Here is a 15,270-nt window from a genome sequence, read left to right on the forward strand (position 1 = left end):
CCGCGGGACTTCCGGTCCAGCCCCTGCAGCTAATGTAAACAGCCTCAGTCCTCTACACGGTGGGGAAATGGCTAAGTTAGTGTTAGGACCGTGTTGCTCGGTGGTCGGATGCTCCCTCAGACCAGGGACAAACTTAATGTCTCAGATTAAAGTCTTCCGCTTTCCTAAAGACACTCAGCAGCGCGAGGCGTGGACCGCTGCGGTCAGGCGGGAGAACTGGACACCGTCGGTGAACTCCAGAGTCTGCAGCACTCACTTCATCACCGGTAAGTCCCGCTGTGTGTCCGGGGATGAGAGGGACAGACACACACACTGACATGTCCCTCTGTGGACTGACGGCTAGCTACCGTTAGCTTCAAGCTAACAGCAGCTAGCCCACACAGTCCACAGAGGGACAGAGAGACGTGTGTGTCTGTCCGTCTGTACCGTGAGGTAAATGAACGATGGGCACGGTTGGCAGTAAAACTACAGACCATGTTGAATCATCACTGGAGACATTTTTCTTGTCTAAGCTCCTCCACCCTGTAGAGTCAATATAAACTCTGCATCCTGATCCCAGGATACAGTTACAGGAACATATCGTTCATATTATTTTAGACCTGTAAGATTTAACAGCTTGTGGTCACCAGTAAGATATGTGTCTAAATCCACGCCACATGTAAATTTAATTTAAAGGACCAGTGTGTGAGATTGAGGACAAGGATACTCAACTTGCTCTGCCCAGGGGCCAATTTTGCACAATGACAGGAGCTCAGGGGCCAGACACAGCAGCCCTGCACAGATCAGGTGTATGCAGAGGTGTTTCTGAGCTTAGCCTGGATCTCTTCTGGGGGGTCTGGGGGATCCTCACTTGGCACTTGTTGAAGCTTTGATGTGTTTAATGCCCTCTGGTACCATAGTTCTATATTATAAAAATCCCAGTGTCAATCAATTTATTTTTATTGTGAATTAGAAAATGGTTGGGCCGGGGCCACCGTGCACCTTCTCAGGGACCACAGTTGGCCGTAAGTTGAGTGTCAGTCACTGATTTGAGAGGATGTAGTGGCGTCTAGCGGTGAGGACTACACACTGCAACCAGCTGAAACTTCTCCTGGTTAGAATTCCTTCAGTGTTCATTGTTCAGGAGGTTTTTAACCAGGAGCTGAATTATCCACAGACGTTTCTGTCTCTCTAAAACAAACAAAAACTCTGATTTTAACGTGTAAAAACACTAAATAATAGTCATGTTTTAAAAAAATCTGTGTTTTCCAATGCTGCTCGTCGCTGAGGGCCTGCTACATACGGTGGCCAACACAAAAATGCACTAAATGTCCTGATAGAGCCAGTGTTTGGTTTGTCCATTCTGGGCTACTGTAGAAACATGGTGGTGCAACATGTTGATCTCTGTAGACGAGGACCTGCTCCCTGTGTAGATATAAATGGCTCATTCTGAGGTTACAAAAACATAATGATTCTTATGTTCATCTGATTAAACACTAAAGAAAACAGACTAATTATATTATATTCCATTCCTGCCATTATATCCCCCTAAATCCTACACACTGACCTTTAAGTCTTTTTCTCACCTCATGCAGCTGTTAGATTTTAACTGCTGTAAATTCTTCAGCCCAACATCCAAATTTACTTCCACAAAATAAAACATAAGAATATAGGCTAATCATCTCCTGTTGTATGTTTCATAGGGAGGCCATCAGATGACCCTCTCCATCCTGACTACGCCCCGTCAAAGCTGCTTCACAAACCTCAGAGAGTGAAAGGAACGGAGAGATACTGTAAGTCAGTGAAGCGAGCAGCTTCAGCACCAACACATCCTGAGGTGGGGCCTGTCACTGTGATGCAAATCGAACCTGAAGGTCTCAGATACAAGAGCACATCAGTGGGGACAGATCTGTCCATGAAGGACATCGAGGACCTGCTCAGTGAAAACGCTGCCCTGAAAAACTACATAAAAAAACTGGAGACTAAACTGAAAGTCTGCGAGTAAAGCAGAACACCTCTGCTGGGTTTCAGTCGTTCTTCAGCTGTGATGTGTTTTACATCTCAACAGCCTGGACACTCAAAACCTCCACAGCTCCACCTGACAACCAGCTCTGTGCTGTGTGCATGAAACTGCACCTTGACCTCACTCAGCTGGTTTTGTGTTACCAGTCCAGGTGTAGTTCTGGTTTTATTTCTGCCATTTTCCATGACTGACTGAATGTTATGTTGCAGTATCTGAAATGTCTGTCATGTTCTCGAGATGGACAGTGTATCAGAGAGAACCTGACTCTTTAACAGTGTAAGATGGATCTTAGATTTCAGTGAAATCTTCATAGAGCGACAAACATCTCTCAGTGCCTGGGCATGAACACATCCACAGTATCAGTCAGTCAGAGTTCCTAATAGAACAAGTCCTGTCACTTTCCTTCCCAAAGCTTGGGGTGAACGTGCAAGCGACAAAGTCATTACACAGCCATCTGGCACTGATATCCTGGAGGAGGGAGACACGGTCCTTGTTGACAGAGGACTCGACTTCCCAGAATACTTTGCTACAAAAGGTGAGCGGCTTCATGTACAAGCATCGACATGTAACAAAACACAGCTAACAGGACTGGATGTGTCGAGGTGTCGCCAGTTGTCACAGGCAGAAATCCATGTGACACGCTCATCTAGCAAATTAAAGACCTCACATTTTGAAAAATAACCTGTCACTCAGCACAGTGAAGTGCAGAACAAGTGACAGCACGACTGCAATCAGTGAAATATTACTGGATTGTGCTGCTTTGTCAAACCTTGACAAACCCCTTTGTATGTTTAAAGGGATAGTTTGGATTTTTTTGGTTATTTGAGGTACTTATTCATAGACAGTGTGTTACCAACAGTAGATGTCAGTTGGCACGCACCTGGTTTGGAAACATCTGACACATACGCTAAGCGATGAACTGCTGTGGACGGGAGCAGCAACAAAAGTTATTAAAGCCACCTAACAATATCATAATCACTTTAAGTGTGTGTTATATTTAGAATATTTTCACTGCTTTACCTTCTGTTAGACAGAGATTTCCAACAGGGAAATGAATCCGTTATATCGCTCTCTTCAAAGCCAGACTCCATTGAGAAAACCAATGATTTAACATCACTGAACACAGGAGCTGCTGCTCCACTGCCGCCTCCGTCAGTTTGTTTGTGTTCTTGTGTGACTTTAGTGTTTAAAAAGGTTACTTCACAAAACCCACAATAACACAAACAAACTCACTAATGGAGGCAGCGGTCGACCAGCAGCTCCTGTGTTAGTGAGCTTAAATGACTGTTTCTGTCAATGGAGTCTGGCTTTGACAAGAGCAGAGATAGTGAACTGAAGCTGTTGTCTGCTTTACATCAGAACAAGCTGTCTGACAGAACAGTGAAAATACTCTCAGTATAGCATACACTTCAACTGATATTGATTTTTTTAGGTGTCTAAAACACATTTTGCTGCTGTCCCCGTCCACAGCCAAACTGCCAATACTGCTGCCTCTCCAAAGTATCTCATACAACACTGCTCCAAAAAACCTGAACTATCCCTTTAAGATCAACCGCCAGGAAGATTAACTTTAAATACGGCAAGCTTCCCCACTCGTAGGGTCTGGATCATTTATCAAATATTTGTAAATGTCTCATGTAAAAGAGAACACTGAACACAATTTGGATGTTTTTTTAAATGTCGGGGTCATCCTAATTTTCTAACATCAATTTGGGAACTGTTTATTGTTCAGGTGGATGTCTGAGATGAATAAAGTGTCTACAGCCGATGATAAAACTCTGACATGGTTTCAGTTTTGAAATGTCTGCCTACCTATTTTTTTTTTGTTTTTTTTGTTCCAACCTGTCATGTTATTATCTGGGACATGTAACTGCCTCTGATTGGTCGTTCCTACATCACATATCCTATTGTTTGTTGATGAAGACTTAGAGTGGTTGAAACATGTTGGCTCTTTTAACGATTCAGCTTATGATATTGAAAGAAATGCACCTGGACAGAGAATCTCAATTTTATTTTAGTTATTTTTCAAAAGAGAGACTTTTTAAACAAACTTCCATTTTAAAAAATGTTTTCAAAGGGACATCTCCTCAGCTGGATTTGTAATTCAAGAACAGAGAAGCCAGCTTAGTGTGAGTGACTGTAGCCTGTGTGGGTTTAATCACAGGTGTGGGTCAGGTCGCTGGACTTCTATGAACGGGTGCAGCTTTGACTGAGACATAATGACGGGTAACGGGTCGGTTCTGGTACTGAGCTTTACGGGAATGGGCGGGTTTTCAAAAATAGAGAGACTGCTGGAAAAATAATTCGATTTTCACATCTAACTCAGTGAATCGAGGGTTTATTTGGACCAAAGGCACAAACAGCGTCAGTAGTTCCAGTGTGCTGAAAGTGACTCGTGCTAGTGAAGCTTTGAGGCTTGAGGCATTTTGAAGTTACAAAAATGGGGTTTACCAAAGGGCACGGGGTTCAGTGTGTTCCATTTCCCGCTTAGCTAAGTATGAAGTGGATCAAACTGCCCACTAAGTGACATATCAGCACGATCCTGTCATCCCACATCATTCCTTTCCTCCCTCTATCCCTCCTCTTCCCCTCTGTCACATACTTTTGGCTGTGAGGGGTCACTTAATCATCGTCGCTCCAACGCAAGTCATTTTTACTGGAGGCATTTGCACATTACACTCGGCCTTGACTCTGAGGGGGTCAGCTCTGAAGATCTAATTATGCAGTGAAATAACAAAGCAGGATGGGGCCCTTGGGTCCCAACAACTATGCTAGCAACTCAGTGGTTAGCCCGACATTATAAACACAACTATGTTTGGGCCGCTGGGTGGCTGATAGATCGTGCTAAATCATGACGGGGGAGAGAACCTCCTGACATGGTGGTTTTCGGTTAGCATGCATCGCAGGGGAATAAAAAGACATGTTAATGTGGTGGTAAGAAACAGCAGGGATGGTTTTTGTATGAATGAAAAAGCGGTGTGGTGAGTTATGAATGGGTGTTTCTGCCCCGCACTTTAAAGTCAGGCTATATTATAAGCTATACTATGACTGCGTATAATTCACAGAAGGTCAAGACACAGAGTTAAATAAAGACCTGAGACTGCTTCCAGCGCAGCAGCACACATATGAGACACAAACAGGGGTACGGCTGTCAGGGTGGCCGGAGTGCACACAGCATCTGTCCTGTAATCCACTGCCTCCCAACCTGGGTGTCCCAACCTCTACTGGGGGGCGCCAAAACTTCAAGGGGGGTCACGAGGCCTTCTTGACTTTAAATAGTGTTGAGGCCCAGATACACCAAACCAACTTCATAAAAGTAGGAGAAATGAAAACCAACAACTGTGTCGCCTCATGTCACCTGTGTCTCAGCCAAAAAGCTGCACATGATCACATCATAAAGACTTAAGATGATGGCCAACCAGCACGTACACTCTGCACCTGCTGAGAGGAAGTAACTCTCCACACCCACAGACAGCCGTCGTCTGTATCGATCATTGAAAAAGGGAAACAGGAAGAGCGTCTTGATGCTAGTTAGCCAGTTAGCACATGAACAACACAATCAGAGCATATTTACCGTGCGCCAGTGAACAATAACACAAACCATCAGGAAACGTTTCTGCTAAAGAGAAAAATAATCTGACCTTATGGAACAAGTTGGTTTGGTCTCACTCCCTCTGGACTTTAGCTCCTCCTTTACTCACTGACGCTTCTCTTCTCATCACCTGAGCTCAGCTGACAATCGGAGTGATTTCATTCACTGACGGGCTCCACAGTCGCCAACACCGATTCAACATGCTGAATCGGCCAAAAAAATGGCCAACAGTGCAGGACACACCGCGCAGAATAGACACTCTGTGTCTTGTCACCCTGCTGGTGTTTGTAGCAGAGCGTAAATCCGCGACTCTCCCTTTGCAAAGAATTTGAAAATACGCTGACCTCAGGCAAAAAACGCTTTGGTGGACACGGTCCTGATGAGCGCAGGTGTGGAAGATATAAATGGATCAATGTCCCTGTGACTATCCATCACAACAAACAGTGAGAGTGATTAAACAAGTGAAAACATTAAAACACTTTAAATTCATTGTCATTGTTTTTTATCACTGTGAACTGTTTTTGGAGTTGTCTCCACTTAATGATGTTTACATACTAAAAGATTCATCAGTTAATTAAAAACTTAAATTAATAAAGTGAATATGGTGTATGTGTGTTAGCTGCAGCCAACAAATGGTCCAAGATTTGATGTTTCTATTTGCATCTTTGCGTCTTTAATTCATCAGAGAAGTATAATCTGTTATCTGTCCTGAGACACTGAGGCAGAGCTCTGTCTTCGTGAGACAGTGATTTAAATTTGCTTCCTGGTGCTCGTTGCCTTAAGCTAATGCCAATTTGACCTACTAAACATTAACGCCGTATCACGTACAGGAAGGCAGCCAGAGAGGGAGGGAGGAGGGAGGAGGGGAGGCAGAGGGAGATTAGCAGCACCATCAATGATCCTGGTGTCACAGCACAGATCTGTAGTCACTTCATTTATCAGGAGCGGCAACGTGTTTAGACTGAAACCAGCAGGAGAACCAGTGATATCCACACTGTCTAAACACTAACGTATCCATTACTACAACTACAACTAGTGACACAACTTCCTGTGTCCTACGTTCATTTCAACATCTGAAATGTACCCTCTGTCTAATCAGAATTTTTGTCCAATTAATCACAGTGTCAAGTCAAATGTAATATTTTACGTACAACACTCTACACCACAGCTGCAGTACATCAGTCTGTTTTAACCCTTCATCAGTCCCGGTCTGTGCGGTCTACTTACGAGACAAACTTGCCCACTTCCACCTGGATGATGGCGTTTTGAAGCTGGACCTCCAGCAGCAGGGCGTCAGCCACTCCTCCCTCACTGGACTTACTGGTGTGTGGGGAGAAGATCCGCAGCATCCCCATGTAGCTGCCCACCACCACCTTATCTGTAACGTTATAAACACAGAGGACTGTTACTGTATGAAGTAAGTCAGGAGGGAAGTTTTTACCCTGACAGCAGCCACTCAAGAGCTCAAAGGGCCCGAACAGCATCACATTATTCTTATTCATTCATCAACATAAAGTTTGACATTTTAAATGCAGACTATAATAAGTCTTAGCTACCCAGTCTGAAGTTAACTGATAAAATAAGGGGTGACATCTTCACACAGAGAACAGAGCAGAGATTTGTTGTATCTTCCATGAGCTGTGCCGACATTTTGGCTTCTAGGTTTGAACACTGACACTAAATGTGCTCAGGCTGCAACATGAAGCAATCTCCAGATATCTGGAGATTAAATCAGATAAAAACAGATATCTGATTTAAATTACTGACAGATTGTTTTTTGTGTCTTTTGTCATCAGATTAAAGGTTTTGTGTTTAATCTGAGATTATTCTGCGTCTCTTCCCTGACGTGGCCACAGTTCAGGTCCTGCAGTAAAGATGATGTGTGGTGCTTGGTGTGTCGCTTCCTGGCTTCACACTGACCATGTCCGCTGCCACTGTTGTCCACGTCTCCGACACACAGGCATCCCTGGTCAAACTCCTCGCCCTCGCCAAGCACTGCCGACCACCAATCACGGGCCTTGAACAGAGACATGCTGCCTCTGGTTGGACAGAGAGAGAAAGAGGGTTACATCTCTTCAACTGAGAACGTGACGACAACAGATGTCTGTTTTCTCTGTGGTGTCGCTTTTCAATGAAATATAGTCCTTTAATTCATAATGTGGAACAATACATAAAGACTGACTGACTGACAGATGAACAAAGGCACAAAGAGTGTGTAGCTGGGTGGTTGGTGCCTTGCTGTAGGGCACCACAGCAGTAGATAATAAAGAAAGGGCAAGTTTCATCCGCTGGCCCATCAGGCTCTCAGTGCTCTATGCACCACACTGACACCTGCAGCCAATCAGAGACCAGAAGACGAGTCACATGACCCCAGGATTGTGAGTATAAGAGTTGATGGGGAATGAAGGGGGTGGGGGGGGGCAAGCAGCTTTTCTACACGCTAAGTGCTGAGCAGGTGGAACGGGCAGCTAATCCACAAAGGGAATCCCTCCTGTCTCCAGTACAATACAGACCTGAGCAGTGTTAAAGGAATATTACACCTACTACACACACATTTCATAAAAGAGTAAAAGGCTTTGACAGATGCAGGCTGAGAGGGAAGAACAGAGATTCTGTTTCACCTGAAAATGATGAGACTTTAAAACACATCAAACATTTGCTGCGTTCACAGGCACAAAGAGTCGTCTGATTCTCCTGTGACGATACAGGACTGTTAGCTGCAGCAGTAATAATTCTTCTCCCAGTGGCAGCAGAGAGACGAGCAGGAAGACATGATGGTGCAGATCTCTGTGCAGCTACTCACGTGTTATTACAGCAGCTTCATTTCTAACAGTCTAATGGACTCATGGTATTATCCTGTGACTGCATGCTTGGCTTTCTGCTTTACTGACTTTCCTCAGCACATCCTGTTTTACATCACCTGCACTTTTTACAGCTCATCTTCACCAGTTTAAATCAATGAGCTGTAAGATCTGCTTCAACTAACTCTATCTGCAGGCATGAAGCAGGTTTATTTCACTAAGGGAAGAATGAGTTTGTCTTGATGTGGCCACCTCCATGATGATAAACAAGGGTCAGCTGGGGAATACATGTTCAGTCCCCTGTGATGGAGACATCCTGACCTCCCTGTGAGCTCTGAGATGTTGCTGCTGATCAACGCCACTTCATGTCAAACCTTCAAAATGTTTTTAAATCCAGTGTCACATCAAATTTACGAGCAGTTTTCGATTGATATTGGCCTCTCACAGATATATCAGTATCAGTGTATTTGATGTCTGATACACATCGATGTGAACACTTTTTTTAATTTATTTATTTTTTTATCAGAATGTAATGCAGAAAAAGAAGTTTGGGATCATCTGATGTCATTTTCAACAGTAAAGTTTATTGTTAAACTGTAAAAATTTCCCACCTCCATTTCATACCTTTGTTACAACTGTCTGACTGCAAACAATGTGTGTTTAAGTAAACATATGTGACGTATAAGTAATATTGGCTGATATATCAACATCACAATTTTTTTGCTCCTTAACAAAGATATTGGCCCCAAAAATCCAGTATTAGTTGAGATCTAGAGTTCACAGTGCACCATCTGTAGCTGCTGGTTTTTATTACAAACTTACAAATGTTACCAGGATGTGACGGTGTATATGACATGTTTTGCTCTTGATATTTAGAGAGAAAAAAGTCATTTTGTGGCGACTTTGTAATATTAAATATCACTTCTTGAGAACTGGGACAAAACTTATTTATTATTATATTTTTTTTAAATGTATTTATTTTTTCACTATTTAACTGAGCTGGAAAATATATTTTAAAGATCATAGTCTTGACTATTAAACTTCGTAATGTGCCGGCCTTCCAGTGATTTATTTTTTTCCTGAATATCATACATGATGGATGTCAGAGGTCAGAGCTGACAGAGTTGACAGAAAGTTATATATTTATTAATTTCACAGTAGTCATCGTAAGGAGCCATTTTATTTTTTAAAGTTGCTAAAATTTCTCTTAATGATCATCGAAATACTCATTCTTATTCAGTTTGGATTTTGAAGGGTTGGGGGTTGTCCTGTTATGGCTGAGACACATCTGACAGCAATATTATTTAATGAATTTATAAAGAAAAAGAAAAATCTTAGTGGTACCTGAGCAACATTCACACCTTTTTGGAAACCAGGCAGTGAGACAGGAGTCCTTGAGATATTGCGACCCTCTTTTATACCCAATTAAATTATGTTTTTGTAGAAATCTGACAAAGTTAGTGTTGCACGGTATACCGGTACTAAAATAGTACCACGGTACTAGAGTATTCCAAACGGTACTATACTGCATTTGGAAAATACCGGTACTTTTTAAATTGATTCAATTCATTAATTTATTTAATTCATTTATGCACACAAACGCCTTCCTTGTTCCTATTCAAGCACATATTGCGCAAGTGGTGTGTATGACAACGCCTGTATCAACATTCGCAGCTGGCGCAAGTGAAAAAAGACAAGAGAAAGTCTGCCTCGCAAAGGGAGACAACACAAGACAACACAAACTTGGTGGAACATTTGAGTTACCAAACCGTGACGTCCGTACCGAGGTACTTACCGAACCATGATTTTTTTGGTACCGTTACACCCCTACTATTTATTGTTCTAAAGGTTTGTATCCAAAAGGACTTTTCCTTTGGAAAAGTACCGAAGAGTATCGAAATTCATATTGGTATCGGTACCGAAACAAAGATTTTGGTATCGTGACAACACTAGACAGAGTTGACACAAATCTGGGACACATCTTTAGAGGGCCAACATATTTATGAAAAGGCTATTTTAAAACAAAGATGATTAGAGCAGTATATTTTTACACCAGTGTTATCAGTACGTAGTTAGTTTTAGATTCTGAAGGCTTTAATAAACACATTTTTTAATTGTTTAGAGTTGTCTGCAGATGTTTTCTGGCAGTTCTGACAATGTAAAAATTAAATTAATTAATTTATTTACATATATTTTATTTTAATATTTTTTTCATTCATATCAATCCTTTAAAAATAATGTTTCAGCCCAGAAATAAAATTAGTGTGTTTCTAAGTTAAAGGCTAATTTAAAGGGTTTTTATTGCAGGACATGATTTGTCCCAGTTCTCAGCTCCCAGTCAGCCCAGTCTGAAGCCACAGCACAGACTCGGTGAGTAGAAAAAGAAATTAACGAGTTAAACGAGTTCAACTGTAACTTTGAGTCCTGTGGGGCTTTGATGGCACGTGAGCAGTGAGCAGACACCTGTGGGTTCCTAATGTTGAACCCAGGAGACTCATGTTGTGTTCAATGACTCCTCTGAGACTGAGCAACACACACACTACAGTGAACCTCTCACACACCTTCAGCAGCTCTTTAAACCTCTCACACACCGAGTCTCAGATGAATTAGCTCGCTGCTAACGTCAAGCCGCTGAATTAACTTTAGCTTAGGCGGCTAATTAGCCTGCTAGCTCTGCAACTTACCTGGACAGTAACGTTAGCTAGCAGGTGAAGCGCGGAGTCGCTCCGCTCGTGACAAAAACACACTCCGGGTTATTTCCGGGTCTTTCTTACCTTCACACACACGAGCCGGTCCGTTAGAGATGAAGGTCTGTGACTCCTCTTCACACAAAAATCACATTTCTCATCTTCTGCTTGCAGCCATCGTCCTGTTGTCATGGCACTGACGCTCAACGGAGAAGCCGGGCGGTTGTGCGCAGGAGCGGAAATAGGTGGGTTGCCGGGAAACTGAATACAGCCAATGATTTCCATGTACGGAGAGAGATTTGTGTCAATATTATCTTTGTAAACAGATTGACAATCCATATGTTAAAGTGTAGTCTGTAAATATTAAACACCTTTCACAAATACACACACACACAGAAGATTTGTTAACTCTAAATATAAAACTGATTTTCAAATATTTGGAGTTTGATTTGTCTCAAAATATTATTTGTGTGAACAAAGGAACAACCTGTGTGTAAATGTGTAACCAGTAAATATATTTTAAAAAATCCAGAAATACAGAAAAAATTTGAAAACTCACAAATATATTTTGGGAATCTCAAAAAAGACCTGCAAATACATAATATATTCCAATAATTAAAAAATAATATGCAAATCCTTAACCATAGAAAGTTTTAAGTGTGAGGAGGATATTCACAAATGCTTTATATATATTTGTAAAATAATTAAACATATTCACTGGTTTGTTTCAATTTTGTAAAATGTGCGTATTTGCAGATCTGTTTGATGTTTGCAAAATATCTTTTTCTTATTTTGCTGATTTTTTTTGTGTGTGAGGGTAAAGTGTTTTATATTTACAGATTACATATTAACACACAGATTGTTGATGTGTTCACACAAATAATACTGAGACACATCGTTCTCCATATGCAGCTGGTGCTGTGAGTAAATAAGGACGACTTTTTTAAATATAAATTAGATTAAACATGCCATACAGACATGTGCTGGCTCAGTTCAAATATATAATGTTGATCCATATTTGAAAATTATAGTTCCATTCAACCTGTGAAAACCTGATATGCAGATACATTTCTCTACAGCACACTCCTGTTACATTCTGTCTTTCCATCTTATCTTGTATTTTAACTTGCATTACTTTATATCTTTATATATAGCTTCTCTTTTTGTTTCTCCTTATGTGATTATTATTATTATTATTATTATTATTATTTATACACATTTAGTTTTCAATACCAAAAGAGTTTGAGAACCAAGGTTTTTTTTAATTATAATGAATGCTTTTGCAGCTGATGTTCACTTTACAAATAAATAACTTCAATAGTGATGATAACAAAAAATAATAAGTCAATAAATAAAGGTTATATGTGACAGTTTGTGGCAAAAGATTTATGCCTTCACTAAGGGAAATAAATGTGACTGGAACAAAAGCATGATATATGTTCATAATATCATAAGTTATAAATAATTATGATTATAATAAAATAATTAGGTTAAATTATAAATCTCGGCTTCAACAGGCTGCATGGGTGGGGACGGAAATCTGTCTCATGAAATTCCACTTCAGTGTGTGTTCACAAAGTGTTCTATGCTGCACACATTAACTTCCAGTTTTCATAATGTGCTCTAATTATATGTTTCACTATTTATATTGAAAAGTTATGGGCTCGTCCGGGATTTGAACCCGGGACCTCTCGCACCCTAAGCGAGAATCATACCCCTAGACCAACGAGCCACATGCTATGTACACATGACCATGAGTTCCAGAGGGTACTGTACTGCCACGTTGCCTGCACACTGTGCTGCTGCTGGTTTCCTCTGATCTTCGGAGCTCCACTGAACAGTTTCTGGTGTCTGAGCGCCACCTACAGGCGCCTCACTGAACTGCAGCAGACTCAGACTCAGCTGCAGCAATGTTAGATCATCTCGGTGGAGGAAGTCTGATACTGAACTTCAGTTCAATCACATAACCTCAGGACCTTCTTCCCGCATCACATATCTATATATATTTAAAATATATGACCTCCCACAGTTTGGAGTGGTGTCATATTTATTCATGACTATATTGGATTAGTTAAATTAACGTGTTCACATCAGTCTCTATTAACACGTGTCTTTCTGGACTTTATTCTTTTTATTTCTAACTCTATGAACCTTCAAACTTCCCCTAGTATATAATTTTGCATCCTCCTGCCGAGCTCTTCCATTTAAACACTCACATTATACATATTTCAACAGTATTCTATATTCTATATTTATGTTTGTTGTCTAACCATCAAAACACCGAAATAAATTCCTTGTTTGTTAAAACCTACTCGGTGATAAACCGGATAAGACTGATGGGATGTTGATCTGGAGCTGTCATTAATTTAAAATATAATTCTCTTGGATATTTTCAGTCTTTCTCCTCAAGTGCAATCAGCTATTTATTAAATACTGTAAACCACTTTTTATTAGTGCAACACTCGACTTATTTAATGCAACCCACAATTCATTTTACATGTGCAACAGCTCGATACAGCCTGTTCTACACTGTTTATTTCTGATTTTATGAGTATAGCACCACTCATCTCGTTACTTCTACTACCACTCTATCTCAGTTCTCGTCTTGTGTTCTTGAAAATAATCTGATGTGATATAATCTGCAGACTAATATCTGACAAGCTGTTTTATTCTACTTCCACAGAAACTAAAATGTAAAACTGACAGCAGTTATTCACTTTTTTCCTGACCCGGGATTTGGGCTTAGTGTGACAATAATTTGGGCTCGTCCGGGATTTGAACCCGGGACCTCTCGCACCCTAAGCGAGAATCATACCCCTAGACCAACGAGCCACGTCCAGTACACCTTCCCCAACAATTTTTGGACTCACAAAATGCCACGTTGGCCAAACATATATTTTTTTCCCAGCAGCTGTTTCCACACTCCTTCGGATGGACTTGTTGTCAGTGAGCGCCATCTGCAGGATATGTATGGTACTGCAGCCAAACCTGGAGCCAAACTGAGTCTTGAAACTTCATGTTGCTTTAGTCTGTGATCCAGTCCAAGCAAAACTGCAGTTTATGTCACATCACTGATCCTCAGCCTCGTGTATGCACATCAGCATCTCAACAATTATTATAAATCATTTGTAAAAGTACCACCAATAAACCTTTTGTATGTACTGCTACCTCACCTTGTACTTTGTACCTTCTGACATGGTCTCCACTGAAAATGGAATATTACACTTATTATTCGCTTTATTTATCTGACAGCTGCAGTAACTATTCAGATTCAGTTGTGACATTCAAACCATGATTATATTACCTGTTATATTATCATACTGTGATATTATCCTCTATCACAGCATGTGTCATTTTATATAGGAAACCTGTGTATTGTTTTTCCATTGATACATACATACATGTATTGTAATTTAGTACGTTTTCAGGACGTCATGCTGAGAAACAATTACGTAAAACATTTAGAGTAGTTTTTATGACTGCTCACACACTAAAATTAATAATAGTTATTGAAACTCGACACACGAGGAGCCAAACGTCAGCCCTGATCTGCACAACTATACGCACACTCTCTGCCTCACACTTTTTGTAAAACACCAGGCACACTTCTCCACATTAGACACATCACAAACTGAGAGCCTGTGTGTGTTTCCTGCTGAGCATCTGCCACTGAGACACCTCACTCAGTTAGTGATCACCTGAACGCACACGTGAAGACACATGTAACCAATCAGATCACACAGAAGTCAGAGCTTCAGCACTATAAACAGGAGGCAGGTTTGCTCTCTGGTGTGAACAATGATGGAGGATGATTTTGGAGAAAGAGTTGGAGGAGGAGGTGTTTGAGTAAGAGGAGGGACAGGAGGAGGAGACAGAGGCAGAGGAGGATAAGAGGTGTGGCCAGGTGCACATCACAGACAGGATGGACAGTAACTGCAGAACTGTGTTTTGTTTGTTTGTGTCATCTTCAGTTCAGTGTTTAGAATGAACAGATTTGTGTTCATATTTACAGCAAGCTGCAAATAAAAATGCCAAAGACAAACAGAAAGTGTTTTTATACTCAGCATTTATCATCAGAAAAATAGGAATGTTAAAATTTTTTAGACGTAGCACGGCCGTGTGCAGATGTCAGAGGAAAGATCTATTTATTTGGTGTTTGTTGTAAAGTTTGGAGGACAAAGCATCATT

General features: G+C 41.1%; 2 protein-coding genes and 2 non-coding genes across 6 annotated transcripts in view; 1 reads left to right on the plus strand and 3 right to left on the minus strand.

Annotated features, from left to right (window-relative positions):
* bbs9 (Bardet-Biedl syndrome 9) overlaps positions 1–11,278 on the minus strand; it is a 242,450-nt gene extending 231,172 nt beyond the window's left edge. For all 3 annotated transcript variants that reach the window (XM_050046001.1, XM_050046000.1, XM_050045999.1), the window contains exons 1-3: positions 11,170–11,278; positions 7,515–7,633; positions 6,822–6,972 (exon numbers count right to left, since the gene is read on the minus strand). In XM_050046001.1, the coding sequence (XP_049901958.1) occupies positions 6,822–6,972; positions 7,515–7,626 (263 nt within the window). In that variant the 5' untranslated portion in view covers positions 7,627–7,633; positions 11,170–11,278. The remainder of the gene's footprint in view (positions 1–6,821; positions 6,973–7,514; positions 7,634–11,169) is intronic.
* On the plus strand, positions 4–3,833 carry LOC126391335 (peroxynitrite isomerase THAP4-like). The gene is made up of 2 exons (XM_050046033.1): positions 4–266; positions 1,683–3,833. The coding sequence occupies exons 1-2, from the start codon at positions 68–70 to the stop codon at positions 1,982–1,984; spliced, it is 501 nt and encodes a 166-aa protein (XP_049901990.1). The 5' UTR covers positions 4–67; the 3' UTR covers positions 1,985–3,833.
* Positions 11,279–12,742: 1,464 nt separating the features above from the next.
* trnap-agg (transfer RNA proline (anticodon AGG)) lies at positions 12,743–12,814 on the minus strand. Its single transcript has one exon. It is a non-coding gene; the product is annotated as a tRNA-Pro (tRNA).
* A 1,028-nt stretch (positions 12,815–13,842) lies between these two features.
* trnap-agg (transfer RNA proline (anticodon AGG)) lies at positions 13,843–13,914 on the minus strand. Its single transcript has one exon. It is a non-coding gene; the product is annotated as a tRNA-Pro (tRNA).
* Positions 13,915–15,270: the final 1,356 nt, after the last annotated feature.

Source organism: Epinephelus moara, chromosome 6, assembly GCF_006386435.1.
Source record: "Epinephelus moara isolate mb chromosome 6, YSFRI_EMoa_1.0, whole genome shotgun sequence".
Taxonomy (NCBI): domain Eukaryota; kingdom Metazoa; phylum Chordata; class Actinopteri; order Perciformes; family Serranidae; genus Epinephelus; species Epinephelus moara.

Bases quoted from the DNA above. Each gene is read 5' to 3' on its own strand.
- LOC126391335 (XM_050046033.1), top strand. From the start codon at position 68: ATGGCTAAGTTAGTGTTAGGACCGTGTTGCTCGGTGGTCGGATGCTCC. The intron at 267-1,682 runs GTAAGTCCCGCT...TATGTTTCATAG, and splicing joins CAGCACTCACTTCATCACCG to GGAGGCCATCAGATGACCCT.